We start from the raw sequence: 15,272 nt of genomic DNA, 5'->3' as shown, positions 1-15,272 counted from the left end.
CTCTTGCCTCAGGAGACAGATCTAAAAAAAATGTTGCTACAGCTGGTATCAGAGAAATTACTGCCTGTGGTCTCCTCTAGGATTCTTATGGTTTCAAGTCTCACATTCAAGTCTTTAATCCATTTAGAATTTACTTTTGTGTATGGTGTAAGAAAGTAATTCTTTCTTTTACATGTTGTACAGATTTCAGAACACCATTTGCTGAAGAAACTGTCCTTTTCCCATTTTCCCTGCTTTTATGCCAGTAACATACTGTTTTGAGTACTACTGCTTTGTAATAAAACTTAAAGTCTGGAATTGTGATGCCTCCGGCTTTTTCTTTTTCAAAATTGCTTTGGCTATTCAGGGTTTTCTGTGGTTCCATACACGTTTATAATTATTTGTTCTAGTTCTGTGAAAAATGCTGTTGGTATTTTGATAGGGTTACATTAAATCTGTAGACTTCTTTGGATAGTATAGACATTTTAATAAAATTTGTTCTGGGGTACCTGGGTGGCTCAGTTGGTTAAGTATCTGACTTTGGCTCAGGTCATGATTTCATTGTTCATGGATTCGAGCCCTGCATTGGACTCTGCACTGACAGCTCAGAGCCTGGAGCCTGCTCTCTATTCTGTGTCTCCCACCCTCCCTCCCTCAAAAATAAGTAAACGTTACATATTTCTTCTTCTCATCCATGACCACGGAAATGTTTTTCCATTTCTTTGTGTCATCTTCAATTCCATTCATCAGTGTTTTATAGTTTTCAGAGTATAAGTCTTTCATCTCTTTGGTTGGGTTTGTTCCTAGGGATCTTATTATTATTTGTGCAATTGTAAATGGGGTTGTTTTCTTAATTTCTTTCTGCTGCTTCATTATTGGTATATAGAAATGTAACACACATTGATTTTCTATTTTGTGACTTTACTGAATTCATTTATCAGTTCTAGCAGATTTTTGGTGGAGTCTTTCAAGTTTCTACATATGGTACCCTGTCATATGCAAATAGTGACGGTTTTACTCCTTCCTTACCAATCTGGATGCCTTTTCTTTTTGTTGTCTGACTGCTGTGGCTAGGACATCCCACACTGTGTTGAAGCAAAGTAGTGAGAGTGGACATCCTTGTCTTGTTCTTGACCTTAGGGGGAAAGCTCTCAGTTTTTCCCCATTGAGGATGATGTTAGCTGTGGGTTTTTCATATATGATCTTTAATGTGTTTAGATATCTCTTTAAGCCTAACTGTTGAAGTTTTTTTTTTTTTATCATGAATGGATATTATACTTTGTCAAATGCTTTTTCTGCATCTATTGAAATGGTCATTAACCTTTCTCTTACTGATGTTATCATGTTGATTGATTTGCAAATATTAAACCACCCTTGCAATGCAGGAATAAATCCCACTTGATCATGGTGAATGATTTTTTTTAATGTATTGTTGAATTCAGTTTGCTAATATTTCATTGATTTTTGCATCTGTGTTCATGAGGGATATTGACCTGTAGTCATCTTTTTTTGTGGTGTCTTTATCTGGTTTTGGTATCAGAATAAGGCTGGCTTCATAGAATGAATCTGAAAGTATTCCTTCCTTTTCTATTTTCTGAAATAGTTTGAAAATAGGTATTAACTTTTCTCTAAATATTTGGTAGAATTCACCTGTGAAGCCATCTAGTGCTGGACTTTTGTTTGTTTAGAGTTTAGTTACTTATTCAATTCATTTTCTGGTTATTAATCTGTTCAAATTTTCTATTTCTGATTTAAATGTTTTGGTAGTTTATATGTTTCTATGAATTTGCCCATTTCTTCTAGGGTGGCACATAGTTTTTCATAATATCTAATTGCATTTCTGCGGTGTTGGTTGTCACTTCTCATCTCATTTGTGGTTTTATGAGTCCTTTCTCTTTTTTTCTTGATAGGTCTAGCTAGAGGTCTATCAATTTTATTGATTCTTTTCACAGAACCAGTTTCTGATTTCATTGATCTGTTTTATTGTTTTTAGTTTCTAGATCATTTATTTCTGTTCTAAAATTTATTATTTCCTTCATTCTGCTGGTTTCAGGTTTTGTTTGTTCTTTTTCTAGCTTCTTTAGGTATGAGGTTAGGTTGTTTGAGATTTTTGTTTCTTGAGGTAGTCCTGTATTGCTATAAACTTCCCTCTTGGAACTGCTTTTGCTGCATCCAAAAGGTTTCTGACCATTGTATTTTCATTTTCATTTGTTTCCATGTACTTTTTAATTTCTTATTGACCCATTCATTGTTTAGTATCATGGTATTTAACCTCCATGTATTTGTGGTCTTTCCAGATTTTTTTCTTGTGGTTGACTTTTAGTTTCATAGCATTGTTGACCAGGAATTTTTCAATTTTTCAGTTTAGATCTATTTTTATATAGCCTTTATGACTACTGTCCATACATATTAATATAGGTTTCCTCAATCTTTCAGTTAAAAAGTCATAATAGGCTGTCAATGCCTGCAAAGATTAACAATCCTAATAACTAAAACTAGAGCAAAGATTAAAGTGATTTCATAGGTTTTCTCTACATAAAATAATTTGTGATATACTCTAATCCAACATCCTTTGCTTGAAGCCAAAGTCAATTCAAGTAAAATGCAGCTTCATTTGTTTGCATTACATAATTTCCAAATATATTAGCCTATTCAGTTGCCATGATAAATACTATAAAGACTTTCAAATTATATGAGCACCTACAGCTCATTAGCCCACACAGGCCCATATGGGACTGTTCACATATGAACCTAGCTGGCTGCTCTGATTTAGTTTTGATAATCAGATGAAGAAACCAGTTGTCAAGTTTGTCACTAATTGCATGCCAGCAAATAGCTTAAATTCTTTGGGAAGCAACAACAAAAACAGATTGGTGACACTTGCATGAGAAACCCAAGAATAGAATTACTCTGTTTAAAGACTAATATACATAACTTTATAGTCTTATTATTAAAACTTTAGGGGCGCCTGGGTGGCTCAGTCGGTTAAGCATCCAACTTCGGCTGAGGTCATGATCTCGCGGTTTGTGAGTTCAAGCCCTGTGTCGGGCTCTGTGCTGACAGCTCAGAACCTGAAGCCTGTTTCAGATTCTGTGTCTCCCTCTCTCTCTGACCCTCCCCTGTTCATGCTCTGTCTCTTTCTGTCTCAAAAATAAATAAGCGTTAAAAAAAAAATTAAAAAAAAAACTTTAATATTACACATGATATAATAAATAAAGATAATTTTATTGAGATGATTAAGAAATAGTTAAGAACATACTGTTTTTGTTTTTTGGGTTTTTTTTAACTCTGTGAATTGATTCAAGCTATTTTCTTCTTTAACACAATTTTACTACTAAATGCAAGGACTGTGTCCATAAGAAAATGTTAGGATTCATTGCTTTCCAAATACAAACTTAAATTTTAACAAACTTAATCTATGAACATCAAGATTAGAGGAAAAAAAGACAGCTCCTGCATAATTAAGAGCATGTGTGCGTGTGTGGTCTAAAAGATTACTTTGAAGCCTCAAGACATTTAAAATAGGAATAATTAAAAAATAGTATTTATACAACTGTCTTTACTAATTACAACTTTTTACAACTATATTTACTAATTAAAAGCATAATTGTTCATTTTCCCCCTTTCTTATTTCCTTATGAAGACCAACTTGAAAACCTTTATAAAAACAATTTCCCTTAAAATAATTAACTTTAAGTTAATTTTAGGGAAAAAGATAAAAACACAAAAATAAACTTCATACATTCTTCAAAACTATTTTGCAACTTACCTTTCAATTTCTTCAATATGAACCCAAAATAAATCAATTTGGGGTTATAAAATTCATGTTTTAAACATTTTAAAAGATATTTTTACCTTTTTTAGTCACAAAGAGAAGGTATATACTACTTTAAAAAACTAACTTAGGGGTGCCTGGGTGGCTCAGTCAGTTGAGCGTCTGACTTCAGCTCAGGTCACGATTTCACAGTTTGTGAGTTCAAGCCCCGCGTCGGGCTCTGTGCTGACAGCTCAGAGCCTGGAGCCTGCTTCGGATTCTGTGTCTCCTCTCTCTGTCCCTCCCCTGCTCATGCTGTCTCTCTCTCTCTCTCTCTCTCAAAAATAAATAAACATGAAAAAAAAACTAACTTAAAGTTACAATACTTTGTGTGTACAGATATACATAATATTTATAATTTTTCCAGATAAGTCTTCATTCTAAAAACATTCTACTATGAAAGAAAAAAATGTAGTAATTTTAAATCATATGAAACCTTCAGCATTTAAACTATAATTTAATAAAGAAAAAGAAATCTTTCTTATAAGTCTTTTCTTTAAAGGAAAGCAATACACAAAAAAATAAAACATAAATAAGAGTCAGCTAGATAAGTTCTTACTTCATTTACTAAGTCCTATTAGCTACTTGTTATACAACATAGTCACCTAACGATAAGAACACAACCGGAAAGATTTTCACCAATGATCAAATTACAATAACAGTTAATTTGATGTTCTACAGTTTACTTTTATTATTTTTTGTTGCATTCTTTCTATTCGTAATGATCAATGTGATCATTTGCTCCACAGAAGGCTAGGGTACTTGTAGAGATAGGCAAATCTTTCAATTCATAATTGTGTTAATTTATCTAGAGACATATCACCACCTCTACCACCCATACACAAATCAACTTATTGAATTCCTAAAAGAAATTACCACAGAGTTAAGTTACATAAAAGAAAAATGATTTGAATAAAATAAGATTAAGTTAATTACCGAATACACTACTTTGAATACAGGTCATCTGAATCATATAAAAATAATGTAAAAAGAATAATGTAAGAATGCTTATAAAAAAAGATTATTTTAAACTCTTTAATCAATTATCTAAAATACATTTAATACTCTGCCAGAATGGGCATAAAATATTAAATGTACGTATCAACATATAAAATTACTTTAATGCAAAATTATTTAATGCTTTGAACTGTTAGAAAATAACATTATAACTATAACTCAAATATCATTTTAAAAGGTTCTTAAGAGGTTGTCATTCATATTAACAAAATACTCAGAAATTACTAAAAACTTGTTTCCATTTTTTCTAAGACTATAAGTATCTGATGAAATTTTCAAGTGGAATAAAATAAATACATTTTATGTTGCCTTTGATCTTTAACTTGTAGCCTTATCTCCCAGGTCAGAGTGCACATTATTCAATTTCACTATATTTTGTGTAAAACCACTGTAGCGTTGAAGATGACTTTCAGTACAAATGTCATGGTACTTAAAGCTAAACTGGAATCTAGTTTTTCAGCTTCTTAATTAAAATCATAGTTTAAAATAGTCTGACAATATTATCTTTATTCTTTCCAGTTGAACAGCGACAGAATTTTCACATCTTTTATTCAATCAAGCTTAGCAATCTTTCTGTTTTTTTTTATTTTCTAACACACCAAAAACATTTTCAAGAAGCAAAACAGTTACTTTATTTTTCTGTATTTAATAAGGAGTGATATCTCATTTCTTACTTCTCATATATATAATATATAAACCTTACTCAAAAATTACTTTACTTGCCTTACAGTCTGCTCCAAAGATGACAACTGAAATAGCATAAGCCTACCCAAAAGCCCTCAGAAGATTTCAGTGGATATGGGAGAATTTTGCTTAATCAAAAATACAGGAAAAAAGTCCTTCTGAATCAAAGAGGGATAGAGAGAGTATCAACTAAATATTCCATAAAATACTATGCTGTAAAAATACAAATATGAATTTTTAATATACAGAAGAGAAATATGTGAAAAACACTTGTTGAAGAGTAAAGAATGAGTACCATAGCCCAAGTGTTGTATTCAAATGTTACTTCATATTATTTTTTCAGGCAATCGTTAATAATTACGTTTGTATAAATATCTAGAAAAAATAATAAAATAAGAGGTTTTGTTATTCTTATTTCCTTGTTGTTTGATATTGAAATAAGACCTCTATCAGTAATCTGGGACTGGGTTAAATTTATTTTATGATATATAAACAATTTATGTAATCTGGAAATAAATTTGTGAAATACATTAATTTAAGCTATATTTGAAATTGTAATTCAGTTCTTTAAATGGGATATTAATATCCAATTGCAAATACTTTTTTTTTACTATAAATGCCACATTTATATTGACAAAAATACAACACATATGATGTGCCAATCTGGAGAGTGGGTGTATATTCTATAATTTCCTTACCATTTCACTTACTTTCTTCTGTAAAGAATATTTAGAAACCTTGAAAAAACAAAGAGAAAATGTATTATAAATCTTTATCTATTATAAATTCTGCCTGAAATTAAAATTGTATGCCATTGGGTGCCTAGGTGGCTCAGTCAGTTAAGTGTCTGACTCTTGATTTTGGCTTAGGTCATGATCTCACAGTTGGTGAGATCAAGCCCCGTGACAGGCTCTACACTGACAGTGCAGAGCCTGCCTGGAATTCTCTCTCTCCCTCTGTCCCTCCCCAACTCATACATCACTCTCTCTCAAAATAAATAAGTAAACTTTAAAAAAATAAAATAAATAAAACCATATGCTATAAAATGTGGTGTTCATTTCCCATGCAGTATTTTTTTCTTAGGACATTTTTTTCAAGATGATATTTACCATAGCTTTCTTCCTTAAAACAAAACTAATACATTCATTAATTATTCAACACATATTTATGGAGCACTTACTATATACAAGCCACTTTCCTAGCACTCTGGGATACAGCACTGAACAAGACAAAGTCCCTACCCTTTAGAATTTGTCTAGTGGGGGTAATGGTGAGATAGTCAATAAAATATAAGTAAAACGTACAGAAGTTAGAGAGTGACAACTATGAAGAAAAATAAAGCAAGCAGGATAGCAACAGCATTTCTAGGAGAGTTTGCTTTTTAGTATCAGATCTTTGTTGAAAATCTGATAAAATGGAAAAGCATAGGGAAAAAGCTGTTTTAAAAAAAATCATCTCAGAAACCAGAAATAACAATCATTAATACTTTGGTACTTCAGTTATTTTGCTATGCATTTACACCTTAAAAGAGGGTGAGTGGGGAGTGGAATAACAATATATGAACTATTTTGTAGCCTATTTTTTCCTAATATATAACAAACACCTTTCTATGACGAATTAATCTACAACACAACTTTTTAATGGTTACATAGTATTCCACTTTACCAAATCACTCTCATTTTTGTAGGTTTACCCAGTTTACAGTTTTATGACACTACTATAAGATAAACATGCTTGTACTAAGAACTGTAGTTATATATTTTAGCACAAAAAATTCCAATAAGCAGAATTCCTAATATTTGTTCCTTTTTATAGACTTTTAACAATTCTTACATAGTCCTCTAGAATGTCTGACCAAGCTAAATTCCAACCAGCTGTGTATGAGTACTCATTTTCTTAAACTCTGTTTATATTTGTTAAATTTTAAGCAAAAATAAATTACTTCACATTTCCTATGAAATCAATTTTTTAGCATGCTGCCTTGAATAAGCTGATAATTTTATTTCTTTTTTTTTTTGGAAGAGGTTATGTGTGATTTATTTCTTCAACAAATATTGAATGCATACTATAAGTAAATAATTAATGTACACACAGGGGTATAATGTTGAACCCCCCAAAAAATCTCATCCAGCTTAAATTCTGGATATTGTAGAAAATAAGCAATATAAATAAGTTAAAATATAAGGTCTATTAAATATTGATAAGCAGTAAAGAAAAATAATAAATCAAGGAAAGAGATTACATGAGATAACGCAAGAAAATTCTTTCTAGGTTGACATCTTTGAGTCCAGATTGGACAGGAATGAGGAAGAGTATTTCGGCAAGTGCAAAGGCCCTAAGGTGGGGAAAACATCTGGTGTGTTCAAACCACAAGAAAGTGTGGCTGGAAGTGAATAAGCAAAGAGAAGAACAGCAATAGAGGAGTTCAGAGAAAAGTAGGAGTGGGGAGAGGGCCAATTCATTGTAGGTCTTGTAATGCAGGATATAGACTTAGGTTTTTATATTAAATGAGACAGGAAGACATTGAAAAGTTCTAAGCTCAAGTATAACATAGCCTGACTTACTTTTTTAAAGGATCACTCTGAGTGTTATGTTAACACTAACAGGGAACAAAAGTGGAAGCAGGAAAACCAGTTAATAAGCCACTGTGATAATCCAGATGAAAGAAGATAATGAAAGAGGACTAGCGTTTTAATAATGGATGTAGTAAGAAGTCGCCAGAACTGGATATAATCTGAGGGAAATGTTGACAAATCTGCAACAGGAAAAAAAAGGAGTCATAAGGGGCGCCTGGGTGGCTCAGTCGGTTGAGCATCCAACTTCGGCTCAGGTTATGATCTCACAGCTTGTGAGTTCGAGCCCTGAGTCGGCCTCTGTGCTGACAGCTCGGTGCCTGTAGCCCACTTCGATTCTGTGTCTCCCTCTCTCTCTGCCCCTAACCCACTTGTATTCTGTCTCTGTCTCTCTCAAAAATAAAAAGTAAAAAAAAAAAAAAAAAAAAATTAAAAAAAAAAGGAGACATAATTACTAAGGAAAGAAAAGACAAAGAAGTTAGTTTTTAGGAGTGGAATATTTTCTATCATTTATTTATTTATTTTTAAATGTTTATTTTTGATAGAGAATGCGAGCAGGGGAGGAGCAGAGGGAGAGGAGACACAAAATCCAAAGCAGGCTCCAGGCTCTGAGCTGTCAGCACAGAACCTGATATGGGGCTTGAACTCACAGACAGGGAGATCATGACCTGAGCCGAAGCTGGATGCTTAACTGACTGAGCCACCCAGGCACCCTGGTAGGGGAATATTTCTAAAACAAAAAAATCATGTTTATGATTTTGAACATACCATGTTTCATGTCAATCTAGGCTGGAGATACATATTTGAAAGTCTTGAACATACGTCCCATTTGAAAGACATGAGATGGGATGAGATCAGAGTATTTTTTAAGGCATTCCGACAAAAGAAAAGTAAAAGGATAGAAGTCATCTGGAAAGATAAGAGAGAAACACTTTCACTCTAACCCTGAATTTCGTATCTGCTAATGTGATAATTTTATATGGCAACTTAACTGAAACAAAAGACTATTTCTGAGTGTATCTGTGAGGGTGTTTCTGGATGAGATCAGCATTTGAAGCAATGGAATCATTAGACTATCGCACTTCTCTGCTTCCATAATTGGGTGACTCAATTCCTCATAATAAATTTCTCCCAATATATATATGCTATTGGCTCTGTTTCACTGAAGAACCCTAACACAGCTACCATCTGCTAAAGATAAAAGCCATACATCTAGAGCAAATTTACAAAATTCTTTCTGGTCACTATTCTTCAAACATTAATTCTTTCTGAATCATGATTCATAGCTCTATTTTATCAACATCTCTAGAGCACTTTCCACCTTAAAAAGCTACCACATAGTTGTGTTCCAATGAAACATAAGTAGAATTTGAAAGCAATATAATTAGGCTGACATGAAATCTTTTTATGCAGGCCATATATATATATATATGATGTTTTTCATGTTAAAATTACACTGAATTAGGGGCGCCTGGGTGGCTCAGCCAGTTAAGCATCCAACCTCAGCCCAGGTCATGATCTCATGGTTTGCGAGTTCGAGCCCCGCATCAGGCTCTGTCTGTGCTGACAGCTCAAAGCCTGGAGCCTGCTTCAGATTCTGTGTCTCCCTCTCTCTGCCCTTCCCCCGCTTGTGCTCTGTCTCTCTCTCTCTCTCAAGAATAAATAAACATTAAAAATAATTTTTTTTAAATTACACTGAACTGGATTATAGTATCAGATACAGACACCTTTCTAATACAGGAACTGTACTGACACTAATTATTAACTACAGAAGCCAATTTCAGAGACAGAGTACAAATGTTTTGCTATTATAGTTATCCCTTACTTTATAGAAAATATCACGAAAAACTGACTGTAAAGTACCTTTCTTTACAGCACACCTTATTTTCCCATTAATTTTCCATTAACTGGCTTTATGTTACTTGGGAATAAAGTCCCTCAAAACTATGTTAAAAAGTATTTAACCTTTTCCCTTTTCCTGAACGGTTCAGTCCTAAGTCAATGGGGGTAGAGTAGGGCAAGGTAGGTATCCATGGGAAAGGGGTGAACAGGTCGTAGTAGCAGCATTCCAGAACACGGTATCAGGCCTGAATGGGGAAGACAATCCCAACTGAGGGAAATCTATTGTGAGGAATCAGAAGCTGAGTAGGGTACTATATGTAGATGGCATGATACTATATACAGAAAGCCCTAAGGGCACCTGGCTGGCTCAGTCCAAAGACCATGCGACTCTTGATCTCGGGGTCACAAGTTCGAGCCCCATGTTGGGTGCAGAGATTACTGAAGAAAAAAAAAAAGAAATAAAAGAAAACCCAAAACACTCCGCCAAAAAACTACTAGAACTGATAAATGAATTCAAGATGACACAAATAAACAGAAAGACATTCCACGATTATGAATTGGAAAAACAAATATTGTTAAAATGCCTATACTACCCAAAGCAACCTACACATTTAATGCCACCCTATCAAAATAACATCATCATTTTTCACAGAAGTAGAACAATTCTAAAATTTATATTGAACCACAAAAGACCCTGATAGCCAAAGCAATTTTGAAAAAGAAGAGCAAAGCTGGGAGTATCACAATTCTGGACTTCAAGTTATATTACACAGTTGTAGTAATCAAAGCAGTATGGTACTGGCATAAAAACAGACACATACATCAGAAAAACATAACAGAAAACCCAGAAATAAACCCACAATTACATGGTCAATTAATCTTCAACAAAGCAGGAAAGAATACCCAATGGAAAAAGGACAGTCTCCTCAACAGTGTTGAGAAAACTGGACCACTTTCTTACACCAATATACAAAAATAAACTCAAAATGGATTAAAGACTTAAATGTGAGACCTAAAGCCATAAAAATCCTAGAAGAGACCACAGGCAGTAATGTCTCTGACATCAGCTATAGCAACATTTTTCTAGATATGTCTCCTGAGACAAGTGAAACAAAAGCAAAAACAAACTGTTAGAACTACATCAAAATAAAAAGATTCTGCACAGCAAAGGAAACAATCAACAAAACTAAAAGGCAACCTACAGAATGGGAGAAGATATTTGCAAATGACACATCTGATAAAGGGTGAGTATCCAAAACATAAAAAGAACTTATAAAACACCCAAAAACCAAATAATCCAATTTAAAAATGGGCAGAAGACATGAACAGACATTTCTCCAAGGTGGATATTTAGATGGCCAACAGACATGTGAAAAGATGCTCACCATCACTCATCATAAGGAAAATGCAAATCAAAATTACAATGAGATATCAACTCACACCTGTCAGAATGGCTAAAATCAAAAACACAAGAAACACCAAGTGCTGGTGAGGATGTGATGAAAAAGGAACACTCATGCGCTATTGGTGGGAATGCAAACTGGTGCGGTCACTGTTGAAAATAGTATGGAGGTTCCTCAAAAGTTAAAAACAGAACTACTATGTGATCCAGCAATCACACTACTGGGTATTTACCCAAAAAATACAAAAACACTAATTCAAAGGGATACATATAATAGCCAAGATATGAAAGCAACCCAAGTGTTATATATATGTGTAAGTGGGATATAATTCAACCATAAAAAAAAAAATGAAATCTTGCCGTTTGCAATGGCATGGATGGAGCTTGAGTATAATGCTAAGCAAAATGAGTCAGTCAGAGGAAGACAAACACTATATGATTTCAATCATGTGGAACTTAATAAACAAAACAAATAAGCAAAGGCAAAAGAGAGAAAGAAACCAAGAAACAGACTCTTAACTATAGAGAACTGATGGTTATCAGAGAGGAAATGCGGGGGTGGGGGGGGGCAGGGAGAGATGGGCAAAAAAGGTGATGGGGATTAAGAAGTGCACTTGTTGTAAAGAGCACTGAGTGATGTACAGAATTGTTGAATAACAATATTATACCCCTGAAACTAATATAACACTTTATGTTAACTAAGCTGGAATGAAAATAAAATAAAATTTAAAAAGAAGCTGAGGAGGGTGAGGAGGGCAACACTGAAAAAGGGCAACCCAGCTCAAGGGGTCAGAGTCCAAGTAGGGAAAAGAAGGCATTCATTTAGGAAGGAAGGCACGGCAAAATGGTAAACTGGTTTACACAGGGTAGTTTATTGAACAAGTAAATACGTTAAGGATAAAGAATGTCATATTTCTCACTGTAAGAGGAAAGAAATGTACACATACAGGGAGAAAATAAATGAAAATTAACCTTGTGGTTTTGTATTAAAATTGGAGATAATGTGAATTCATGGTTTTTTATATGCCTAGGTTGTTAGAGAAATAAACATTATAAGTTATAAATAAACACAAATATAAATGATATCTGTGTGTATGTAAATACATACGTAGATCTCTGTCCACCAAGAAAATCTGAAAGCAGTGACATATCAATAGTAACAAGTGTAATAGTGCCCAGATCTTTGCTTCTACATATTATTTTCCACTAAAAGGAACCATGGCAACATAGAAAATGGAAAAATGGCTCATTCCAGTGTGAGGTCAGATAAATTATAAAATGATCCTGGCATATTTGTTTTTATCTAAAAGCAGGAAAATGCTGAAAGAATGAAGGCATATCCAAAAGACTCAGTAATCAGCTATATAGACTCCCAGTAGCCAAATCAAGGGTAATTTGAGCAACGAAATAAATGACAGTCATAGATTTTAATCCACTAAATAAAATAAAAACTATGAGTCTATACTGATATAAATAAATGAATATATTAAAAGTTTGGTGAGAAAGAGAATATTTACATAATTTCAAAGTACCTCCCTATAAAATACTGATTACAAAGAGGAAAAGAGTACCTTTCCAGTGAGGAAATTTGTCAGATACTACCTTAAACAAATAAACAAAGTTAACATCATCAATAGGGAAATTAAAATTATGAACTGATAGGATTCAATTATAAGAACAAGACATTTCTTTGTATATTACCACCAAAGATATATAACTGATCTAATCATGAGGAAACATCATTATAAACAGAAACGGAGGGACACTCTACAAAACAACTGGTCTTTAATCTTCAAGAGTATCAAAGTCATAAAAATCACACAAAGACTGAGGAACTAGTCTAGATAGGAGAGATTAAAGAGGTATGACAAATAAATGCAACACAAGATTCTAAACTAGATTTTTTTGCTATAAAACACATTATTAGGACAACTAGTAAAACCTTACTGGGGCCTGAGAGATTCTAGTTATGTGTTAATGTTAACTTGCTGATTTTGATGATGTTGTTAGGGTTTTTTAGAAGAATGTCCTTGACTGTAGGACAGATAAACTACAGTTTTGGGGGAAAAAGGGTATAGATTGGCAAAATACTCTTAAATAATTAAAAAAAAAAAAGTTCTTTGTATTGTATTTTCAACACCTCTGTAAGTTTATGACTCTCCAAACTACAAAAGTACCCAAATGTCTAAGAAATCCTTATGGATAAATGTACACACTACTATAATTTAATTCCCTTTAGTCACTGTGGTTAGGTATGGCCTAATAAAATTGTGTTTCCAATAGTACAAATAATATATTATATGTTAAATATGCCCTCAGTTCTGTAGGAATAATTACTATCCTAATTTATAAAATTCAGTAAGTTTAAAATTTAGTGAAATAACATGACATCACAGAGCTATAGACCTGAAAACGTGACAGGTCATTACTCCCAACCCAACTTTTACCACCTTCTATCTATGCTCTCTTATTCATGTCTCTTTTGGGTGGATGAATGAATACTTCTCCCAAAATTTCTATTCCTGACATCCAGAGTAAATAATGTAGATATGCTACTCGTTCATGAAGCGAACTTATTTGAGAAATTCTGATGTATTTCAATTTCTTCATTTTACCTGAAGGAAAATTGAGGCTCAGAAAGACAAAGTGTCTTACCACAGGATCATGTAATAAGTCATTAATAGGAAAAAATAATTTACTTAAAATGTATAGATAGAAAATTCCACAAAATCAGGAAAATATATGTATAAAACGAAGTTCAATAGACACAGAAATCCTTTTTAAAAGAACTAAAAAAATTGTAGAGATGGAAAATGCAATTAATGAAATGAAAAAAAAAATGCAACAGAGAGCTTCAAGGGCACATTGAATCAAATAGAAGAAAGAACCATTGAACTTGAAGACATCATTTGAAATTATTCAATCAGAGAAGAAAACCAATTGAAAGAGGGTGAAGAAAGCCAACAAAATTTACAAAACAGCATCAAAGGAATCAATATAAGCATTACTGGAGTCCCAGAAGGAGAAAAGAGAAAGGGGCAGAAAGCTTATATAAAGAAATAATGGCTGGGGCACCTGGGTGGCTGTTGGTTGAGCTTCTAACTTCGGCTCAGGTCATGCTCTCACGATCTGTCAGCTCGAGTCCCGCATCGGGCTCTGTGCTGACAGCTCAGAGCCTGGAGCCTGCTTCAGATTCTGTGTCTCCCTCTCTCTGACCCTCCCCCGTTCATGCTCTGTCTCTGTCTCAAAAATAAATAAGAACATTAAAAAAAAAAATGGCTGAAAACTTCCCAAATCTTGGGAGGGAAATGGATCCCGATTCATGAGACTCAGAGGACTATATACAATGAACCCAAAGAAGAATACAATAAGACACATTATAATCACGTTGTCTAGGTCAAAGAGAGAATTCTGACAGTAGCAAGAGAAAAGCAACTTATCACATTTAAGGGAACTCCAATAAGATTATCTATAGACTTCTCAGCAGAAACCTTACAGGCCAGGAGAGAGTGGGAGGATATATTCTAAGTACCAAAAGAAAAATCTGCCAACCAAGAATATTATACCTAGCAAGAAAACTATACCTAGTATTTAAACTATCATTTAAAAACTGAAGGAAAGATAAAGTCTTTCCCAAACAGACTAAGGAATCAGTTACCACTTGACCTGCCTTATAAAAAAAATACTTAAGGAAGTTCTTCAGATTGAAACAAAAACATGCCAAGCAGCAATGCAAAAGCATATGGAAGAATAATTCTCATTTGTAAAGGTAAACATAGACAAATACAGAATAATTGAAGACTGATATGTTAGTACATAAATTATATGTACTTATAAAACCCTTATATAAAAGTTACAAAAATTAAAATTTGTTCATGAATACACAATATAAAAAGAAGCAAACCCTGGCCTATAAGAACACAAAGTTCAGGGGTAGTCAAAGTGTAGTGTTTTCGTACGC

The 15,272-nt window shown here is 33.5% G+C and overlaps 1 protein-coding gene across 1 annotated transcript in view; it reads right to left on the bottom strand.

Moving 5' to 3' along the window:
- The window catches only part of CCDC73 (coiled-coil domain containing 73), a 171,233-nt gene that overhangs the window by 61,692 nt on the left and 94,269 nt on the right, over positions 1–15,272 (bottom strand). Inside the window, exon 8 of the mRNA XM_027072670.2 lies at positions 6,193–6,231. Within this exon, the coding sequence (XP_026928471.1) occupies positions 6,193–6,231 (39 nt within the window). The remainder of the gene's footprint in view (positions 1–6,192; positions 6,232–15,272) is intronic.

This window comes from Acinonyx jubatus, chromosome D1 (genome assembly GCF_027475565.1).
Source record: "Acinonyx jubatus isolate Ajub_Pintada_27869175 chromosome D1, VMU_Ajub_asm_v1.0, whole genome shotgun sequence".
Lineage (NCBI taxonomy): Eukaryota > Metazoa > Chordata > Mammalia > Carnivora > Felidae > Acinonyx > Acinonyx jubatus.
Note: the sequence above shows the minus strand (reverse complement) of the source record. Positions and strands in the feature narration are given on the sequence as shown.